Here is a 24,162-nt window from a genome sequence, read left to right as displayed (position 1 = left end):
GTTCAAGGAGGACGTTATAATCATGAAAAGGTAATAGATTATGTAACACATTGTGTAAGCACACCACTTGAGAAAGTGGAACTATGTTTTTCACATATCCTAAAGGAGTGTTTGTGTGGGTCTCGAGCCTATAAAGCAGGCTTTTTGCAGGCTGGTTTGTGTCATGCTATTTGCACATTTATGAATATTAATGACTTCAATTCATATTATTTGTATTTACAAATCTTTGTTATCTACACACCTTTGTGCCGGGCCACCTTAATTATGAACCATGTAATTCTAGTTCAAAAAGTAGTAGGTGTTTACATATTTATAATTTCCTTCTGAGAGAGAAACTTGTGTTTGTAGTCTTTTATTTACTATATTACTATATGTGACCCCTCAGCACAACTGAGCCCTGAAGTCGCCAATCATCATTTTGGAGATATTCAACCAAAATATTCTGCTTGAAATTAGCTTTAAAATGATGTATACATATCATGTCTATAGTACATATACTTGACATTTAAGTAGTGAAAAATCAATAAAACAGTCAATAAATCCTTTGTTTCCTATTGTTACACAGCCGTGACGTTAGTCACGGCTGTGTCTTTTTTCTTACAGGTTCTTTCTTTCTTCTTTCTTCTTCTGTCAACCATTACATTTGCTCTAGCACTCACACACTTACATCTATTTTGACCTAACTTGGTCACAATGATCATTGACCATGCCCCTACATGTCACATGAAACTTGTGGGGTCAAAGGTCACGCAGGGGTCATAGGGGTCAAAAACGTGATTTCAATTAAAAATGCATCTTCTCCCACAACTTACGTAGGACAGTGACACCACTAGCACACATGCATTGTTGTCATCCAGTGTCTATATGGTGTACACAGATTTGGGGTCAAAGGTCATTAAGGGGTCACTTCCGGTATAAAACGAAATACCTTCAAAATTTTTTATTAGCTAAACAAAATATAGAGCAGTAACATACTGTTCACATCTGATTTGCAGTTACCTAGTGTATATGTGATATTTTTTTTTATGGGTCAAAGGTCATTAAGGGGTCACTTCCGGTATAAAACGAAATAACCTTTAAAATGCATCTTCTCCCACAAATTACGTAGGACAGTGACGCCACTTGCACACATGTATTGTAATTACCTAGTGTCTATAGGGTGTACACAGATTTGGGGTCAAAGGTCATTAAGGGGTCACTTCCGGTATAAAACGGAATATCTACAAAAAAATTTATTAGCTAAGAAAAACGTAGGACAGTAACGGTATATGCACAAATAAATTGTGGTTGCCCAGTGTATATGTGGTATTTTTTAATTTGGGGTCAAAGGTCATTAAGGGGTCACTTCCGGTATAAAACGAAATACTTATAAAATGCATCTTCTTCCACAAATTACGTAGGACAGTGATACCACTTGCACACATGCATTGGTGTTACCCAGTGTATATGGGATGTACACAGATTTGGGGTCAAAGGTCATTAAGGGTCACTTCCGGTATAAAACGAAATACCTTCAAAAAAATTGTATTAGCTAAGAAAAACAAAGGACAGTAACGGTATGTTCATATATGAATTGTGGTTACCCAGTGTATATGTGGTATTTTTTTATTTTGGGTCAAAGGTCATCAAGGGGACACTTCCGGTCTGAGATGAAAAACCTTCAAAATGCCCCTTCTGCCACAAGTAATATGGCATAGTGATGCCACATGCAAATGTACATTGACACTAGCCAATGTCTATGGGACTTTCATATATTTTGGGGTCAAAGGTCAATAAGGGGTCACAACACGGCTGTGTTCGTGGTCTTAGACCACAGCTAAGTCTAGTTTATTGTTAAGTTTGATGCTGCTTATCTCAATAGTGGCACTGGCGACACCCGGGCTCAGTTGTGGAGGATGGTCACATATGTGACTGGACACTACGAATGAGCCGTAAACTCGGCAAATTGTATTCTGAGTTACAGTGCCCCATTTCAAATATTGAGTTTTAGTTTTGGTTTTGGTTTTGGTCACGTGGTTTTCTATTGTCCTGCCTAACCACTTGAATCACAAGATATCGAACTCATTGTTTCTACCTTTTGTTTAAAACTAAACATTTGTGACAGGTAGTTTCGGTTTTGGTTTCAGTTTCTTATTAAGTGGTGTGACGAATAAAATTACAGGATTTTCGAGTTACCTGATCTAAGTATACAAAAGAAATGTTTAAATTTTTTGCAGTGCAATATTCACGAGCAGAGAAGTCGAACAAAGCAGTCTACATTTGAAAGCATTGATTTAGTTTGAAAGCATTGACTTGAGACTACGAAATAGCCTAAGCTGATTTCACTGTGAAAATATATAGACCATCGAAATATTTGCATTCGACATTACAAAAGGGCCACTATTGTAATTGTATAGGTGCTATAAACAAAATCGATTCATGTCCTTAAGGGCTGGGGTATGAACGTTTGGACAGTATTTATTTTGGGACATTAGAGCACATCAGACGTATCGAATTGCATTCTGAATACGAAGAATGTCATTCTGATATCAAATAATTTTGATTTTTTGAAATTCGCAATTTAATACACATTTTATGGCAAATCATAAAAAATTGATATTTTTGATATTTAACAGTACTTGAAGTAAACTTTATAAATCTGATGATTACACAAAACGAAAAACCTTCAAAAATTTTTATTAGCTAAGTAAAACATAGCACAGTAACGGTATGTTCACATATGATCTGCAGTCACCCAATGTATATGTGGTATTTTTTTTTATTTGGGGTCAAAGCTCATTAAGGGGTCACTTCCGGTATAAACAGAAATACCTTTAAAATGCATCTTCTTCCACAAATTATGTGGGACAGAGACGCCACTTGCACACATGCATTGTTATTACCCAGTGTCTATGGGGTGTACACAGATTTGGGGTCAAAGGTCATTAAGGGGTCACTTCCGGTATAAAACGAAATACCTTCAAAAAATTTTATTATCTAAGTAAAACAAGGGACAGTAACGGTATGTTCACACATGATCTGCAGTCACCCAATGTATATGTGGTATTTTTTATTTGGGGTCAAATCTCATTAAGAGGTCACTTCCGGTATAAAACGAAATACCTTTAAAATGCATCTTCTTCCACAGATTCTGTAGGACAGTGACGCCACTTGCACACATGCATTGTTATTACCCAGTGTCTATGGGGTGTACACAGATTTGGGGTCAAAGGTCATTAAGGGGTCACTTCCGGTATAAAACGAAAAATCTTCAAATTTTTTTTTTTGCTAAGAAAAACATAGGACAGTAACGGTATGATCACACATGAATTGTGGTTACCCAATTCATATGTGGTATTTTTTTATTTGGGGTCAAATGTCATTAAGGGGTCACTTCCGGTCTGAGACGAAAAACCTTCAAAATGCCCCTTCTGCCACAAATAACATGGCAAAGTGATGCCACGTGCACACATACATTGACATTAGCCAATGTCTATGGGGTTTTCATATATTTTGGGGTCAAAGGTCATTAAGGGTAACAACACGGCTGTGTTCGTGGTCTTAGACCACAGCTAAGTCTAGTTTATACTTAAAGTGTATGTAGGTGGGATGAAAAGCCGACGATCAATTGAAAATTTTGACCTTTTGTATTGAAGATATGGATTTTTTTTCCCAAAACACCAAAAAAAATTAGGTCTTTTTGGGAAAAAATCCATATCTTCAATATGAAAGGTCAAAATTTTCAATTGACCGTCGGCTTTTCCTCCCTGCTACATACACTTTAAGAATATATCATTAGATTTATATAATTTACTTCGAGGACTGTTATATATCAAAATTCGAAAAATATCAAATTTTTATAATTTGTCATAAAATTTGTATTATATTGTGATTTTCAAAAATGAAAATTATTTGATATCAGAAAGACATGCTTCGTATTCAGAATACAATTCGATAGGTCTGAGGTGCTCTCATGTGCCACAAAAAATACTGTCGAAACGCAATAAACGCTCATTTTAGATCCCTTAATCCCATGTACCAGAATCGATGGAAGGCCACTATATGACCTCTAATAACCTAATGACTTTTAATGAAGCAATTTTTACTGCAAAAAGTAGAAGATAGTGGGGAGAAGAGATTGTGTGATGTGTGTGTGTGTGGGGGGGGGGGGGGTTGGAGGGCAAGGGGATATGGGCCGGGAGAGAGAAAACATATGAGAGAGAGCATTGGAAGTGAAAGAGAAGGGGAGGAGAGCTCGAGATGAAGATATCGAATGTAGGGGAGGAGGAGGGGAAAGGGGTAATTTAGGGAAGATGTGGTTATATAGGAGGGAGCCCCTCTTAAAGAGGTATGGGTTGTGCTTCCTGGGATAATAAACTAATTCATAATCAAATCATCTCCATGCATATGCATCGTTTATGTTTCATACAAACAAACAAATCCCCCACCCCACCCCATCCTTCAATATACGCGCATGTATATGATTTCTAGGCCTAGAACTCGTGAGTGTAATATGCCACATACCGTCGACAGAGAGCATCAACTGTCGTCCGCGGGATAGATTTCCGATATCAATCATGATAATAATTATGTTAGCACAATAGGCTATTGTATACTTCTGGTTATATACCCTATACTGTGTCCTCCCAGCATAATAGTGTTATGATTGCAGACCAGATCAGCTCTACTTTTTAATCCCTTGATTTTTGGTTTCTGAACAAAAGAGAAACCAAAACTATATATTTGAAATGAGGGAGTGTAAAATGTGTGTGAAGGTCATATTCATAGGTATCTCAATTCGTTGCGACAAGTATCTCATCAAACACTGTTTAAACCAATCAATAATCCTATTGCTGGAGAGGATAATAAGCTTCTACCTATTTCTATAGAATCTTTAAATAGTTCTTGTCTTTGTTTGCTTTGGCTAAATCCTGTTCAAGTGGTGGATAACAAAGCATTGTATTTTGTCTAGGTATGTATAACCAACAAATAAACAATGAGAGGACATTCCTGAACCTCATTGACTTGGGGAAGATTTGAAATAACCGCCAATTGTGACTGTTTGATATTTATTACCAGAAATGTGGAAAAGAGACACATGTAGAACCGAAAAAGGTACATTTTTGTTGAAGAAACAGAGTTTAACAAACCATAACCCCGCTTCTGGATATCATTTGACTTCAAAATTTTAAAGCCTGTGATATATTTTCTAAACAAGAAATAAAACAAAATTGTCCGGGCCGACTTTACGGCTGATTCGTGATTTCCACTAACATATTATTATTTTGTTGGCAGAGAGGGCAAACTTTCATCTGCATCACCAACTGTGAAAAGGCACACATTTGAAGAGAATTACCACTGGCATACTGGGGCGCCATTGAAAGATGACTTTGACCGCACAAGAGATGTTTCGGAATCAAGTGAGTCACCTTGAAATCAGAATAATCTTACTGTATATATACTGTATATAGTCGCCCCGGGGCGTTGCATTTTCAAGAGGGGTGGAGGCATTTCTTAGAAGTCATTTTTAGAACAGATATTAACGCTAAAATCATTAGGTAAGCTTAAAACTCACTCAGAAATGAGGAACTATGAACTTAGGAATGATTACTTCCAGTTCACTTCCGGGTTTACAATCAGACTTTCGCCAACTACCGATACCATTTAGCGATCCTGTGTGCACCTTGGTAAGCTTACTACACAAGATAGCCTGGAAATATCAGCATTTTTAAACATCTTGGTTGGAAAAAAAAATGGTGGGGACGTTTAATTGAAGGGCGATTATTCAAGGATATACGGTATTTTAAATTGGTTTTGTATACATTTCTATATCTTGATTAGATTCTGAAGTGAACACAAGTTAAAGGCTTAATGTACGATATCCTGCAAATTTTTAATTTGTCATTATATACTCAAAATGCTGAAATAATACTAGTAATAATGATCGGGAATGGTTTCTGTCCATTTTGAGCTGAAATAACGAGGTAACGTGAAAGAAACACTGCTTGTTATTTTGGCCGTTTCTATATGGACATAAAGTCATAATTTCTTGAATTATGACTTTATGTCGAACTTTGCTCTGTTTACTTACAAACACAACAAATTTGGCTGATTCCATTTAGGTGCAAGTTGTGACATGTATACATAAACATTCCAAATATGCAAAAAAATCAGGTTTGAAAAAAATTAACCAAATTCATATTATAAGATCGTACATTATGACTTTAATTACAAATCTGCCCCTTTTTGATACGAAATGCCTTTAGGTACAGGGACTCTCTAAATCCGCAAAAAAAAGGCCCTGATAATGCCTTTCCCTTGCAAATCTTGTGTTTATGGTATAAATCCATTAAGCATGTTAAGTTAACTTAGATCCTGTTTTTCTCATTACCATTTGATGATCGATGTATTTCCGAAGAAATTAAAAAAATGTGCCTATTTGTGGTACCACGCTGTCAAGGTTTCCTACCCCCATTTGGGTTGTGGATAGGTCCAGCGAGTTTCACTTCGGAGAAATCGGAGCAAACATAAAAGTTCTGTAAGCTTACTTCTAGGTAATACTGGGTCTCCCGTCAGTCCAAACTACCGTCAGTCCGAACCACCGCTAGTCCAAATTTTTAGGGTTAGGCCAAGGGTTAGGGTTAGGGTTAGCGTTAGCTAAGCTTAAAATTCGGACTAGCGGTGGTTCGGACTGACGGGTTTCGGACTAACAGGGTGTACCCGGTAATAACAGCCCCTGAGTAACAGCTTACTGATGATACTGCTTTATTATGATTAAATTTTGGAATTATTCGTGCTACATGAATGCAGGGGCATAGGTGAGGGTATTGCGGTTGCCCTCCCCAAAAAAAAAAAACCACCAAAGGTTTTTTTATGCTTTCTTGGTCAAAAAGTTCCAAAATATTAGGGAAAGGTCCAGCCCCCTAAATAAATCCTTGCTATGCCCCTGCATGCATGCTTTCTATAACATGTTAGTAAACTATCATAAAATCACTATTTCTCCTCATAGTGTAAAATGTATACTTAGATCCTGTTTTTCTCATGGCATACTTTTGCTTATTTCGCTCTTTCATGATCAGGATCAGGTGGAATGTTGCCTGCATGATATCTATCCCACAATGCATTCCTGTGATTTGTTTAGACCTACTTTTTTACAAAACATTTTTGCGTTTTAAATCTTTTCCCCCCAATTTTTATTTTTCCCCCAACCAAGAAATCTTGCTACGCCCCTGCATAATTGTCCACCACAAACTCTTGTAAAGTTGGCACTCTGTCAATTTTGTTTATTTCATATTTTAAAAGTATCATGTCATAAGCTTTAAAATATCATTTGATTTCATTGTTCATGAAGTTTGGTTGAACTCTGTTGAACATGTGTGTTCAAAGTTTTGTTTAGGCCTATTACATATACTTGTGAATGATTTTCAGAAAAAATTTAAAGAAATTATCATACATCGGGAAAAAAAATGAAGACAAAAACTGTTAGAAAATCTATTGTTATCAATGAAATAGAATCATGACTCACAATACCACCCATATTGAGCTATGAGGGAATAATTACGGGTATTCATTTCCTCGCGGACAAACAGCGGGCAAAAAAATAGAACCAGATAACCTAATCAGAATAAAAAATTCCTAAAACTATAGTCTGATCTTTTCAAGATAAAAATTCCCTTTAAAAGGGAAAGCCAGCTTCAATGTAGAAGAGGTCTTGTAATTAGTTTGGGTGTAAGGCATTTTTAGGATCACACTTTTTAGGATCCATCATGTTTCATGACAGTCCACCAAACCATCAATGATGAGAACATGCTCACAGAAACAGCAAACCAAACATTAACTCCTATAACTTCCTGTCAACTCTTTAATTCATTACTCCAAATTGTTATGTCTTTATGTCTTTTCTGCCTTTTACCCTTAGCTCATTATTAACGTGGCTGTATACTCTGGACATAGTTTCTTTCACAAAACTGAGCTATTTTGAAATGTATATACTTTGTTATGTTTTTTATACATACAAGGAAAGAAAATCCAGATTTGTAAACTCCAACTGCTCTATTTTATGGATTTTATTTCACTATTTCACTCGTTTCCGCAATTTAAAAGGAAAGAAAATCTTTGTTGTACCATCGGGGTACACGCGCACAACAACGCATCGCGTTGTCTAGGCGCGCAATTTGTTAACGCACAGATACGCTACACATACGCAACGCTTATCTGCATGCGCGGCGCATACTATGGAAGCACCACGGAAGCACTGATGTCACAAAAACCTAGTGGTTTAATGGCTCCGTTTTAGCTGATAAAATGTGGATTTGTTCAAGTTCTTTCCCCCGATTTAAATATCAAGATATGAATGGATTTCACCAAAACTTCTCTAGGGGCTGTGGATTAACACGATGTTCACGTACTGTAAGGTAGAAAAAATAGAACTGCCGCATTCTCCTGTGAGCTTCGATCAAAGTGCAAAATGTGACCACTTTAAACTTCAACGGCCATTATTTCAATGTTCATTTCCTCTGTAAAATGACGATTTAGGTACACAATAACTCAATAAATACAGCATCTATAGGTAAGCAATTATGCTCATCGTCAATAGCAAGGTCGAATCAAGAAACGGTTTTCTCATTTTTTTTTATTTAGGTCTAGGCATCATTTTGTGCAGATAAGCGTTTGTGGATGTTAAAAAGTTCATTTGTATGCCTTATATGGTCAATATCTCAAAAATTAAGGCCAATATCAAAAAAATATAAAAAAACTGTTTTTTGAATGGAGTCTCAAGATTCAGAAACAAAAAAAAAAAAAATTTTTGGAAAGGGTGTTTTTTGTTATGATGTACCAAAATTAATTGCCAAAAATTCACTTTTTGGTAATTTTCTTTTTAATTGTTTGTTTTACACCAAATCTGTATTTATATTAAGATTTATTGATGTCCTGCCTTTATAAAAATACTCACTCCAATGTTAACTTTTAAACTTTTTGAATGTGTTGATTGTTAGTTCGATATCCGGCGAAGCTATGAATATGGCACCTTACCTACTCCATTCTATAGTCTGCATTGTGTGTTTTCTCTTCAATCATTTTGTTGAATGCCATAATAATTATTTAATAATCAACATGAGCAAATAACAAGGACCGTCGGTAACCGTAGCGGTCGCTGCGGGACAAGGAATTCAATTTTGCAGTTATGGTGTCTTTGAAGCAGGTTTAAGTTTGACCCCTATTTTGACCTGTAACCCCTCTGTGAGCTTAACCTTTGAGGGCGCTCATCTTTAAATAATGCCAGAAAGTGTATTTCCATCCACACCAAAAAAAAACCAATTTCGGACACTTTTGATGTCCAAACGATTTTCGGGAAAAAAGCGTCTTGACATCAAAAGTGTTCGGAAACCGATTTCGGACACTTTTGATGTCCAAACAATATTCGGAAAAAAAGCGTCTTGACATCGCAAGTGTTCGGAAACCGATTTCTTAATTGCCCACAATTTCAATTAATTCGCCTGAATTTCTCTCAATTTCCCTTAATTTTCCCAAAATTGCCCTTAATTTCCCCCCATTCCCCTCAATTTCCCCAAATTTCCCTTAATTCTTGTCAATTTCCCTTAATTCACCTTGATTTCCCTCAAATTCCTTAATTCTCTTCAATTTTCCTTAACTTCCCTCAATGTTCCCAATTTTCCTCAATTTCCCTCATTTTCCCAAATTTCCTTAACTTCCTCTATTTTCCCAAATTTCCCTTAATTCTTGTCAATTTCCCTTAATTCACCTGAATTTCCCTCAATTTCCCTTAATTCTCTTCTCTTCAATTTTCCCAAATTTCCCTTAATTCCCCTCAATTTTCCCCAATTCCCCTCAATTTCCCTTAATTGCCCACAATTTCAATTAATTCACCTGAATTTCCCTCAATTTCCCTTAATTTCCCCAAAATTGCCCTTAATTTCCCCCATTCCCCTCATTTTCCCCACTTTTCCCAAATTTCCCATAATTGCCCTATAGGCCCTCTCCCTCACCAAGTACCATAGCCATGCGACAAACGATGTTGATGCAAATAATGCCAGAAGAGTATTTGCATCCAAAAAATCTAAATTTCAAAAATGCAGAAAATTGTTGAAAATCGTGTAATGCCCCTTTAATGACCTAATTAGCATATTTCGGGACGAAACTCTTTTCCAGTATGGGGCCGGTATAGGCCCTCCCCTTCACCAAGTACCATAGCCATGCGACAAACGATGTTGACATAACAGCATTTTTTAGCGTTTGTTACTAAATTGTTGAAAATCGTAACGCCCTTTAATGACCTAATTAGCATATTTCGGGACGAAACTCTTTTTCAGTATGGGGCCGTTTATTCGTATTTGATGCGTATCAAGCAAAAAAACCTTGTGAACAGATTATCTGGAGATCCATATGGGTTACAGTGACGTAACTTGGTGGGGAGTAGCGGGGCCAGAGGTTCTTGACCTGATTTGATTTTCAGCGCAAAATATGGTAATTAAGTACCTAATTTGCATAATTTATGCGTAACAAGCAAAATACCATTTTCTCTGAGACTAGGGGTTGTACGTTCCTCAAACTTGGTGGGTGGGTGCATCTTGACCCTAGACAGAACAAGTTTGTATTGGTCAGTGGGTCAAGGTCACCCGAGGTCATCCAGGGGTCATCTGAGGTCAAATTAGCAAAAACTGCCGTATGGGCATGAAACTTAGTGGGTACAGTCAACATTTAGAGCCAAAATTGTTGAAGGTCATTTTGGGGTCATCCGGGGTCATCTGAGGTCAAGTTACTAAAAACTGTCGTATGGGCATGACACTTGGTGGGTACAGTCATCATTTAGAGTCAAATTTTTGGAAGGTCATTCCAGGGTCATCTAAGGTCACCCAGGGGTCATCTAAGGTCAAGTTACTAAACTGTTGTATGGGCATGACACTTGGTGGGTACAGTCAACATATAGGATCATATTTTTGGGCGGTCATTTTGGGGTCACCCAGGGGTCATCTGAGGTCAAATTACTAAAAACTGTCGTATGGGCATGAAACTTAGTGGGTACAGTTAACATTTAAAGCCAAAATTTTGGAAGGTCATTTTGGGGTCATCTGAGGTCAAATTACAAAAAATTGCCGTATGGGCATGAAACTTAGTGGGTACAGTCAACATTTAGAGCCAAAATTTTTGAAGGTCATTTTGGGGTCATCCGGGGTCATTTGACAAAAATACGCCAACAATGACATAACAGCAAGCCAAAGACGAATTCTGATCACCAACAATATTTCGATGAGCATAACAAACACCAATTGGTGTCGTATGACCTTTGACATGCATGCATTCTTTTGTCGAGAGTGACATGGTCTTTCAATTCGTGCTGAGTGTCCTTGTCAGACTTGACTATGCATCAGTGGCCATGAAAGGATTCAATTAACCTCTGCCCCAGTAATCCCAAGCAATTGTCTGCAATTGCTCCTCGGAGATGTATCATGATAGTCATATAACGACCAAAAGATAAATGACTGACTATCATCATATCATTGAGGACTAAGTTCCGCAGATAGGTGAAGCTGAGTCCTATCAAAATCAAACAGGAAACAATTTCGTGCCTAATCTTAACACCGGGATTTTTTTCAAATGTATATCCAAGAACTATGTTTTTATTCAACATTTTTATTCAACATTACTGAAAAAAAAAAGTTTTTTATTTGACCGAGAATTTTCAAAGCAAAAACGCGTATTTTCTGAATTGTGCTGAGTTCAACATGTATCGACCGACTTTTAGCACGACTATGCGTAACAATTCGCAAGGGAAATTTTACGTGTAATCCGATTATCACTGTCAGCTGGATCACGCTTTTGAGTTCTGCACCACGATCGATATGATCGCAACACAAAGTCTATGGCATTCAACGCCATTTATTGTTCTATTGTGTCTCAGCAGCTATGTCTGCCATTGAGGTGTAGCATGCATGGGTGTAGAAATGCATGAAATTGGCTGTAGGGGTGAAATTTTAAAGTTGATCCGGGAGATGATCCAATTATTCGCCAGCGAAGTGTTACGTGTAATCCGATTATCACTTTGTCTATTAGAACGAAATGAGCGTATTTATTTGCCTTCAAAAAGGTGCGTGATCCAGTTACCAAGGAGTTATGTAACCACTCCACTTTTAATCCCACTGATCTCTAATTGTTCCTTTGGTAAAAATAAATAAATAAATAAATAAAAAGCCCACAAAAAAACCTTAAAGAATTGTCAAATGTAGTTAAAAAAGATCTGTAAAACAAACATGGCAGAGAAAAAAAATCTAAATAGTGAAATACTGAACAGATTTGAACTTCATCGAGTCTCGAAGTCCGGCATTTTCCAAACTGAGCTAATGGGGTTCAGACATACATTTGCAGGTTGAATTGTTCGTATAAGTATGTTTTGAATAAATAACCCATGACCCCAGTATGAATAGAACAAAAAAGAAAGAAAGGAGAAAAGAAAAGAAAAGAAAAAACAAAACAAAATAAAGCAAATAAAAAACAATAAAGAAACAAAATGAAAAACAAATATTAAATTTATCAAGAAAAGCTCAAACCCCAAAATAAAAATAAAGCAACGGAAAAGTTTATAACGAGCCTCGAACTCCTGCTCAGTTCGCTCTTCTTAAGATGATTCAAAGTCTGTCGCTTTACCAACTGAGCTTATGTAGTTAACACACAAATTCGTAGGTTTAATTGTTCGTATATAGCTATGTGTATCGATGATTTGCTCAAAACCCTTTACACTTTTGTCACTTTTGTGGATGGCGCTGTTCATTTTTTGTTTTGTTTTTGCACGTTTTCAAAAGCCCTCGATAGTAAGCACATGTGCTAACTATCGAGTGAATACAGTATGCTGTTAGGTTTCAATTACATTCAAATTTTTCGCAAGTATGTATTACTTATGCTGTGTTCTTACTATGCTTTTCAGATGTGACGGTGTCATATAGGTTCCGAGTCAACCCAGTGGACCTCCACAAAGAACTTGGGCTCATCAGATTGAGAAAATTGTACTCTGCTCTTGGTCTACTGGAACATGAAATCAACCAAGCTGAAACTCGAGGTTTTACAAGTGAATGGAAGGCAAAGCATCTTTACCAAATATGGCGTAACAAACAAGGAAGGGCAAATTACAGTCAGATTATCTTTCAGACATTGCGTGAACTTGGATTTACAGGGGCCATAGTAAAACTACAGGATAAATGGCGTGGTAAGTGTCAATTATTATGGTAACTAGGGCACCTGTAGCTGTGAGGGCACCTACATGATAGCGATACTGTCTGACCCCTGATGACCCTTGTGATATTTCATATCGAAAGGTTTCTATACAAAAACGATTCTCTTATAAACCATCTACACACAGTTTCCACCTCGATACACCTGAGCACACATTTTCATCCAAGAGCTCTCAAGCAAGCTGTGAATTGTCTCCACACAGTCTTTGATTATACTACACGGTTGAGTGCATAACATTGTAAGGGCTGTGGAGCTTCTGGCTGGAAAATGGGCCTCTGTGATTGGTTTTTGTCGACACCTCAAGTGTTCCCTTAATCCAATAAGAATTTTTTTTATATCAAACGAAAGCTAACACTTCACCCTAAAAACACTTTTCGTCATTAGGTCAGCAGATAACACAATTCAATGTTTTAGCAAGGCAAATGTGGTAAATCTGTTAAAAACTACCTATCCAAGCACATTTTTTGACCAAAATGTAGGTTTTAAAAGTCAAAACCTCAAGTGTTCCTTACAATATTTTTCAAATTTTATGTCATTAAATGAAAAAGCACACTTTTATTGTCCATAGGCCTATACTAAGCGTCATTAGAATGAGCAATGGCCAATTCTCTTTAAATTGCAAATCTTGTGCAAAAAGTTACTATTTTAGCCTGTTTTGTCATACGGTTGTAAATTCAATGAACTATGACTTTGCTAAAGAGCACTTACAAATTGATATGTCCTGTCATATTGAGGATTCTTATTACCATGTTTAAGCCCAATTGGGCATACTTTAATGTCCATAATGCTGATATGTCTGCACCCATGGGTGTCATGTGTCCAGAAAATTTTCCCATGAAAATTTACCTATTAATTTTGACTGATGATATGGAAAATTATGTGCACCAAATTTAAGCCCAATTGGACAAATTTCTATTCTCTAAATATCACATAACATTTGTCAGAATGTAGAGCTCAAAACAAAGGATATGAAACTTAACTTATCTCATTTTGTCAAAATTGGCTGACACACTAGTCATCTGAGGGACAAGTTATTTATCATGTCGAGTTGTAGATCCTGAAAACGTTAATCATACACATTATTTGCAGATATCCAATACTTCTACGTTATTGTATATTGACAGTGCATTCAAACAGTCTAGGCCAACAATCTAAACAGAAGTTTGGCGATACATGCAGAAATACGGAGAGTCTTTAGAAGGTGGATCCAAAGGCCTCAAACAGCAGACAATCATAGTAGAGAAGAGTGCTGATGGTAAAAACAAACAAGGAAATGTGGGACACAAGGGCCAGAAGAAGAAACAAGTAAGCTTATGTTGCTTTAAAAAAAAAGTTATTTAAGAATATGACAATTAATGAGTGTGGTTTTAGCTCATTGGGACTACCTAGTTAACTGGGCTACTTTGGTCATTGGTTTGTCTGGAACTAAATACGAGGGCTCTGATTAATATCCATTTGGGTTCTAATCAAGAGTCATTTTTGGTATTTTTGCAGGGAATGACAAGTAAAGAGAAAATTCTGCAGGAGAAAGAACAGAAAGACAAAGGTAAGGTAGATTTTTGACTTTCTTAGGACAGTAAAATTAATTCAAATAACACTCAAACTAATAAATTTGGAACTCAAACTAGATATGACTGACCTTATGCATCTACAGCAAGCATAAGAATGATTTGAAAACCCATTGAAACCAATACAATCAATAAATCAATAATGCCAGTGGACAATAACAGTCACTGATCTAGCAACCAATTGTCACCCAAGAAACATTTATAATCGCCTCACCAATCTTAATCTGTGTTTAAATGCAAAAATTTAATTTTCCATTTTACTTTATTTAAAATTAATTATCAATGAATCTTCAAAAATTAGAAATTCATGTAGGATTACATTCCCTGAGTAATGTGATATTCAGTCCGCACCAAATAGTCATTGATAGACTCTTTTCATACTCATTCACCTGTGTAGAAACAGCCTTGAGCACATAAAATAGGGAAAGGTTTTGGCATGATAAAGAGCAAGCCCCAAATCTCAGTGTAAAAGCTACACATAGGGTAACTGTCTCATTTGCATAGCAAGGAACAACCTTAAAAAGAGCCAACGCCCTTTTCAGCAGTTTAGCTGATACCTGGTTTCTCATGGGCCTATGCCTAAGTTAATAAGTTATGGCGGGGGGGTGACATAGGCAACTTGGTTAAGCTATTATAGGTCTATATCATGTGGTTAACATACTTGCAGTAGTACCAATAAATCTTCAAAACTCTAAATTCATGTAGGCCTAAATTATTAAGTTAAAAAATCTTGCCAACAAGATCAAGGTATGATACTAGTAACTTGTGAGCGTACTATTTACCTAGTCCTTTGACCAAGCAGACGGTATAGGACATGCGTCATGTGACGTACGAGGCCAGCAAAACTACAAGGCTGACAGCCCGTTTAAAAACAGACGGTTAGCAGTTACAACTTGAAAAACAACATACTTACAGTTTGTCGCACCTCAACAGTTTTAAAATAACGTAATTTTGCTTTGACACCACATAACAAAGAGTTTTGTGTGCATTTTCAGATTTGAGATGGGACACATCAGTAAAGCACCAACAATGATTTATGTTACATTTTCTTCACAGAAAAGGCAGATGCAGATGCAGGGAGCAAGTGGTCCACCATCTTGCAAGGTATCAGATTGGATGTTGCAGGAAAGAAGATCAAACTTGCCCTGAAAAAGATTGATGATTTTCTAAACCATTGCAACTCAGATATTTGGAGAGTGCAGGCCATGCTGGCTAAGATGGAATGCTATTGGCTGGCATGGAAACCAGGTAAGATCTGGATCATGATGGATTCAAGTTGCATATTGAAGAATATGTTAATTTGTGTGCAGGGGTGGGTGTGTGCATTTGTAAATACCTGCAAATCTCTTCTTCTTATTATTATGTCCATACACACTAGATATTTTGTTCCAGCCAGAGCTGGACACAACTCTTAGCAATATCATTGTTCTCTACAAGGTCCTCAGCTTTGTATTCTTGCTCCAATAGGGGACATCGCAATATCTTCTGTGTTTCAGTAACAGCTCTCAGTCTGTTGAGGCATTTCCATTCAACCAGTTTGAGTCAGCACCAGGAGGAAGTATTTATGGACATGGATGTTGTTGGTGGAAAATTGGCAAACCTCTCTTCCCATAAGGCTGCTCTGGTACATTCAGCTTGTGCACTTGGTTCAACTTCGTTGAGGAGGCTTTTCCTATATAGACATCAGTCGATTCTTTGCAGGTTAATAGACAAATAGGGAACATGTTGCTCATTTGTAGTCTGGCGATGACGTTCTATACTACTTGCTGCACTACAACAGATCTCAGGCGGTGCTATACCACATAGTATGTACAGGCTGTCAGTTAATGTTGGTCTAAGATATCAAGGGATAATATCGAGTAATCGAGGACACCCTGCAACCATGCAAGGCTGTCCACAGTTTCCTCTACCATGTCTTGTTTGTCAGTGTCGGGTAATGTCAGATGAATATTTAAGTGTCACGTGGGTCCACAGTTTGGCGCTTAGTTTTGGGTTTGCAAGGCCTCTACTCAGATAGATGGGGAAAAGTTGTACTAGTAGATCCATGTTTGGAGGTCTTTACAAGTAGGGGTAGGTGGCGTGGGCATGTTTATAAACGCTAACAAAATGAGGACACACATGAAAAGTCTATGTTTTATAACAGATGCAATGCACAGAATCAGGGTTCTTGGCCAGATCAAAAACAGCGTAAAAACACACCATAAATTTGACCCCAGGTGCAGTGTAGAGTCAGTCTGCATTAAAAGTAAAAACTTTAGGGAATATAATGTAAATATGGTATGTCTGCATTACAGATATAGTGAAAACTCCCAAGTGGTGAATAGCTGCTTCGGTTTGCTGGTGGTTACATGTACAGGTGCTTTTATAACAGTTTATTACTTGTGTACCTGAGTGACCGTTAATGTTGTTCGACGGGTTGAATTGCAACCATAATCGTCGAAGATTACCCTTAAAAAGTACCCCTTTTCCTAATGATGTCATTGACGTGTGACGAGCGAGTATGTGTACCAATTGATATTCCAAGTGAATTGGTCTTAGTGTCATTTGGTTCTAGTGACATATTACCCTGAATTAAATCTTGTAGTATTGTGTGAAAAGTTCAAACCCATTAGCCAGATAATTTATAATAACATTTCTATATTTTAAAATATTTAAAATTTTATTTACCAGCAAACATGCTGCTTTGTTATTTTCTTTCAAGCCATCATTTTCTTATTATTTGTAGTGTATTATGTCAGGAAAAGCAACAAAATCGAGCCGAGTCTCTTCAGCGATGTGACAGACACACATCCCATGTACTATCCCATCATGCTCTTTGTTAGCTGCCAAGAAACCTTGCACTACAAAGAGATACTCAGCAAGAAACAGGTGCTGCTGGTTGGGGCTTTCATGAGAGGTCTTGGGTTCAACTCCTTGGCAGAAAACATTGAAAATATGGATGATAAGAAGGCTGCCAGTCACAAGGTAGGCAATGTAGGCTTAATGTTGGAGGTTTTGTAAGTACCAAAGCGATTGGATTTAAATATTGAGATAATCCATTTGAAATCTATACACCCCCTATATATGGAAGACACAACCTGGATCTTCTACACAGAGAGTGTGAATTTTAAATAGGGTTACTCTGGTTACCTGAATGGATGACTTAATTTGAGTCCAAAATAGTGTACCTCTGGTGTTTATCGGCAAAAATAAAAAAATTTCCTTTCATCATTTTGGCCCGTTGGTACCAAGAACAATTTTGTGCTAAATGCCCAAACAATTTCACCTTTTTGCTATTTTGGGGCTATCATTTTCTTGAAGTGAAGCATCCCAAATATACTGGGGTCATAATTTTTGGAAAGAAAGATAGGGGGCCATAAAATGACCAAAAATGATGACCACAGATAGCGTGTTTATTTTGCTCAAAAAGTCCGATTTCAATACAATTTTAGCCTGTTTAGGGGGTAAAATGTATTGGTGGTGGGAGGGGGGTCATAAATTTTTTGTTGCCAAAATAGGGGGATCGCAATCGTATTGACACCAACATTTTGTCAATTTGGGACCACTCTTCCGAAGAAAATGATAGCCCCCTTATCAAGGTGAAATACCCAGCAAACACAAAAATGTTTTAAAAAACATTATAAATGTTGGGTTTTATTCAAAACATTTATTATTTTATTTTATTTTATTAGATCTTATTTTGCCTGGGGAACAAACTCAGTGGTCCACACTGATTTCCAGTCTGGCCCAGGGGTCAAACAAAATACATCAAAAATACAAATGAAATACAAAGAATTACATACCATGGATTTAACAAATAACATCATATATGAACATGCAAACCAAGGATAACATCTAAATGTTGGGTAATATTAAGGTCCTGCAAATGTTTTTTAACATTTTATATAAAAAAAATACTACAACAACATGTTAATAAAATATATATAAATATTATTGTAAAATATATTTTTGCAAACATTTTTGGAAAATATTTTGTTGACTCTTATTATTATGTTAGAATGTTTTGCATCACTTTTTCAAAAATGTTTTCAGGACATTATTAAAACATTTTATACCCATAGCCCTACAATAAAACATTTTCTGTAAAAAGTTTTGTGTTTGCTGAGTATTTTATTTTAGCCCAAAATCAAGGTATTTTCCCAGCTAAAAAGAAGTTTTACAGGTAATTCTGGTTGACTTCTGTTAATATAGCTGGCCAGCATGGTAAAAGTCATCTGTGGAGGGTTGGAGCACTCTGCCCCCCTCCCCCGGCTCCCCACCTGATACACTACTGTGTGACTGTATGATTGGCAACTTACTTTCCAAACACCACGTATCCATCAACTACACAGTTTTTTCAAAGTGATGAGAGTTGAAATGATAACGGTGTCAAATGAACCACAGACATGTGGAAGAACAATGTTTATTATGTTGAACATGGCTCCTGATGGTACAATTACTGAATAGGGTGCAACTTGCTAGACTTGAGTCCAGTCCTCGTTTACAGAGTTTAGGGTTAGGGCTAACGGATGGGGTAGGGCAATCTTGTAATAAGACTAGTAGAGTTGCACCCTATTCGGCAATCGCTCCGCTCTACCAGCACATGTAGCTTCATATCAGTAGAGATTGGGAAGTTTATAGCTATTAATTTATTAGCCACTTAAATCTCTACTGATATGAAGCTACATGTGCTGGTAGAGCATTACAAATGCCTGCAGAATATGGGAGAAATGAGGACCAATGTGGACTTTGGATTCATCTGCAGATGAATGGCTAATTAGCATGGCAAGTACAGATTTCAGCTTCAATTGGTAGGGCACTGGGTGGAATGAAGAAAGATGAAAGGGATAGGCCTACAGTGATGTACCATGGTCGCTCCTACCTGGGGGCTGCAGAAAAGGTCAATTTTGCCGCCCCCTTCATCAACACCCTGAAAAGGTTGACCCAATTGTGTTTTTTTCTATGGTTTGAAAAAAAAAATTATAGGGGCTAGGGACCTAAAAGCAACAAATTTTATGTATAGTTCCTTCTTCTTCCACTGCCCTTCTTTTTTACTGCCCCATACCTTTACCAAAGCCTCTCAAAATATGTGCATGGCCTAATAGTTTATATAGAATGCCACATTTTATGAGCCAATTCTTTCTTTTGTTAGGGTTCTCTCAGACCACTCGTCAGTCAGAACCCACCATCTCCAGATGAATGCAGTGTTGGCATGACGAGTACCAGATTTCAACTTCAGTTTGTAGGTCAGTGGCTGAAACGAGATGAACGCTCAGACAGAGATCCCAGGGTTGCACATTTCATACCAGACACATGGCAGGTAAGGTTATATAAGGCAAAAAAACCAACTATTGTTTGATTGCCCTCCAGTGGGATTTTTGGGGTGGGCAGTATTTCGGAATTTCTTCGTTAATTTTTTTTAATGACACGCTACTGTATTGGCCTAGGCAATAAGCATTGCTCATGTGGAAAGATAAATCAATACTTCAGACTGTCAATACGCATGACACACCATAGAAATAGATTCAATTAGGGTGACTAATACTTATAGGCATAAGACGGCGCAAAGTTTATTGGAAAATGGATGCAGGAATGGACAGTTATGAAATGTTTTATGGGTTTACAGTAACGATTTTCTTCTTAACAAATTGTTGTTGGCCAAATTCATCTTTGAAATGAAAATTACATGCAGAAAAAGTAATAAAAAACCCATTAAAATTATAAACTAAGATCTAAATAAAAATTCCCTTTAAAAGGGAAGGCCAGCGTCAATGCAGAAGAGGTCTTGTAAATAGTTTGGGTCACCGTGAAAGGCATTTTTAGGATCACGCTTACATCCATGTTACATGACAGTTCACCAAACCATCAATGGTGAGAACATGCACACTGAAACAGCAAAACACATTAACTCCTATAACTCCTGTCAACTCTTTAATTCATTACTCCAAATTGTTCTGTATTTTTGTCTTTACTGCTTTTTACCCATGCTTATTATAAAAATCAAGAAATACACTGCAGTTGTTAGTTAATTAACTATGTTAACTCAACTTACATGCACATTTTATTTTAAAATAATTTTATATTATTTCGCAATGTATAGTTTACTATAAAGTAGATAGTGGCAAGCACATGATAAAGGACTGATCATTCACTACAATCTTCACTTTTAAACTGTATTTTTTAATGTGTTGATTGTTAGTCCGAAACTCCTGCAAAGCTATGGACATGGCATCTTACCTACTCCATTCTGTAGTCTGCATTGTGTGTTTTCTCAGTCTTCAATCATTTTGTTGAATGTAATTTTATGAATCAAATAAAAAAGATAGAAATTGGCCTCACTTTAGTTATGTGTCATTTTACAGTATTTATCATTTATAAAGTAAGACAATAATTTATTTATTTTCTATAAGTGCATGTCAAAATATGGGATATATTGTTCAATATTATAGCTAGCCCCTAAAAACTTTATTTTCAATCGGATTTTTCCCGTTGAAAAGACAAAACTGATGTTAAAGATAGCAATAATATCATCAATAACATTTTGAGTCAATTTTATTCATAAAACGATACAGGATAGGATAGATAATTACTTTGACTTCAATGTGGTCCATATAATGAAGATTTTGATTCCACAACATTATTAGATCTGTTATCAACATATCAATTATGCACTCACAGGCAACCAAACATCAGTAGTCCACTGATATGACCTCGTGACCCCTCGTGATCATTCCCCTGCTTTGACCATGTCTTTTTTTTGATATGCTGATTGCTGAACAAGTTTATGTTTATATGTGTAGGCCTAACCTATGATAACTTTTTAAGTCATAATTAATTCAAACATAACTTTGGCAATACTCAATCGTTTTCGTTCGTTGAAACGGCAAAACATACTTTCTTTTCCTTGCAAATCGAATTAGCAGACATCAAAAACATTTCCACCACGAGAAGTAAAAAAAATAATTCATACCAATAGAAGAAGGCTATAATCTTAGCTAATCTTTAGTGTACACAAACCCCATCTCAGAATTAGGTACCAGCGCCCTATGCGCTGGCCCTATGCGCTGGCGAAAAAAGATTTTTTTGAAAAGGGCCGACCTTCATTTTGGCCAATTTTGGGTTGGAAGGTGGAGGGCAAGCAAACAATTTTTTTTTTGCCTAATTGTATTCACTTTGATCTGAAACATGCTCAATTATAAGGACATAGTTTGTTAACATCAATATGCTTGTACATTCATAGAATGACCTTTGAATACTTAAGGTACTCTGCAACTTTTACGTCAGATTGTTGGATAGAGGCGCTGAACCATGGGCTAATTAGATACAGACAAACTCCAAACAGTCAAAGTCACAGCATCACCCAATAATGATTGATTGTTCCATGATTGAAGGGCCGATTATTCCATGAAATGCAAGAGACAAAACGCAAAGACATGCAACACTCTATCACATTTACACGAAGGCACGCAAGGCTGGTGTGATTGTTAGACACGGCATGATCGAACAATCGGCCTCATGAATATGCAAGAATTCGCAGCATACAATGCACAGGGACTTTGACTGTTGGAAAATAGTCTGTATTAGTCTGTGGGATGATCTATAAATGAGGCCATTTTGGCTCATGATGATAGTTTGGTGTGGCTCAGAGGTCATGTAGGGGTCATCAAAGATCAATTAGTCCAAATTTTTCAGATGCTAATCGCATTACACAAATGTTATACACATGTGCGCCAGACATTCTGTGTCATTTTTTTACACAAAGAACAGCATAGCTTCTCTTTTGATGTTCACTGATGTATGTAGAGTGTGGCCTTCAACACATAAAGGCTATTTAGCATAACAAATGGTTAGTTCCTGATAGATGCCACTATGGGGCATGGACATTGATTATTTGCATAACAAATAAAATATTAAATCCTTTTCTGGCACGTTTCTGTACTGAACAATATGTCATGCATATCTTGGTGTAGATTAGTCATCCAGTAAATAACATATGTGACCCCTCAGCACAACTGAGCCGGATGTCGCCAATCATCATTTTTGAGATATTCAACCAAAATATTCTGCTTGAAATTAGCTTTAAAATGATGTATATCATGTCTATAGTACTTGACATTTAAGTAGTGAAAAATCAATAAAACAGTCAATAAATCCTTTGTTTCCTATTATTTATTGTTAAGTTCAATGGAGCATATCTCAATAGTGGCACTGGCGACATCCGGGCTCAGTTGTGCTGAGGGGTCACATATAAGGTTAAGTTAAACTGAATTATGGAAATAAAATTTGCAACTTGCATGCGACCGTTGCGTCTGGTAACTTTGTCATGTCATGTGCATCCAAAAACATTGTCATTTTGGTCCATAATATGGTGACAGTTGTTTTGCTTCACCCATTTGTGACCTGCTACCACGATATGAGCGTAAAGTTTGCAAGTTGGTAGTTTTGAGACATCCTGGGTGCTGTGTTGGTGTTCTTTGTTTCACAAGCACCTGTTCAAGCCAATAGTATGTATGAATGGGGAGCTATGGGGGCAGTATGGGCCATTCACAAAGGACATACTACTGGCTTTTACAGATATGCAGCAAACATAGAACATCAACTCGGTATCATTTATGTTTGTTTGTATGTAGAGAAAACTGCTAGATGCTGTTGACAATGATCAGTCTGCTCTTATAGTTGCTCCAACTTCATCCGGGAAAACCTATGCATCCTACTACTGCATGGAGAAAGTATTGAGACGGAGTGATGAAGGAGTGGTGGTCTATGTCTCTCCAACTAAGGTACAAGATAATGAATTTATAAAGGCTGCTGTGTGAAACAAAATGATAATTAGGGATGGCTTTAAAAACTGAACTGCAGGTGTCCTTACAAAATAAGTGGTGGAAGCATGGTGGCCTAATGGTTAGGGCGTGAGCTTCATAATTGAAAGGTTGCAGGTTCGAGCCCCACCATGGCCAATGTGTTGCATCCTTGGGCAAGACGGCTTAATTCCCAATTGCTTCACACCACCCAGGTGTAAAATGGGGAGCTGCTGGGGTAATCACAATCTAAGTTGGCTGAGAGTACCTGCGCATCAGTTGGGCCATGGGGACTTGTTGAAGCGGAAATGATTCTGATATATCCTAATGGCAACAGAATAATTGTTGAAGTGTGCCGGTACTTAGGTGTGGCGCACATTATGTCACCAACATTTATTTATTTATTTTTTTATTCCAAACAGAAACAGGCCCAATAACCGGTTCTGCCAGGGCACCGACAGTAGCTGGCAGTTAACAGGTGGTTGGCCTTTGAACATGTTGAAGCCATCCCTTATTCCAAAATTGCACCCACTGTAAAGTAAGCCATTTTAAGTGCAGATTCAAAGTTTCTATGATAAAAAAGAACCTAAAAT

General features: G+C 37.1%; 1 protein-coding gene across 1 annotated transcript in view; it reads left to right on the top strand.

Annotated features, from left to right (window-relative positions):
• LOC140140374 (probable ATP-dependent RNA helicase DDX60) overlaps window positions 1–24,162 on the top strand; it is a 105,856-nt gene that overhangs the window by 53,579 nt on the left and 28,115 nt on the right. Inside the window, exons 14-21 of the mRNA XM_072162135.1 lie at window positions 5,275–5,399; window positions 12,920–13,198; window positions 14,378–14,529; window positions 14,719–14,770; window positions 15,849–16,040; window positions 17,518–17,756; window positions 19,924–20,091; window positions 23,402–23,551. Coding sequence (XP_072018236.1) covers window positions 5,275–5,399; window positions 12,920–13,198; window positions 14,378–14,529; window positions 14,719–14,770; window positions 15,849–16,040; window positions 17,518–17,756; window positions 19,924–20,091; window positions 23,402–23,551 — 1,357 coding nt within the window. The remainder of the gene's footprint in view (window positions 1–5,274; window positions 5,400–12,919; window positions 13,199–14,377; window positions 14,530–14,718; window positions 14,771–15,848; window positions 16,041–17,517; window positions 17,757–19,923; window positions 20,092–23,401; window positions 23,552–24,162) is intronic.

Source organism: Amphiura filiformis, chromosome 19, assembly GCF_039555335.1.
Source record: "Amphiura filiformis chromosome 19, Afil_fr2py, whole genome shotgun sequence".
In the NCBI taxonomy this organism is placed as follows: Eukaryota; Metazoa; Echinodermata; class Ophiuroidea; order Amphilepidida; family Amphiuridae; genus Amphiura; species Amphiura filiformis.
Note: the sequence above shows the minus strand (reverse complement) of the source record. Positions and strands in the feature narration are given on the sequence as shown.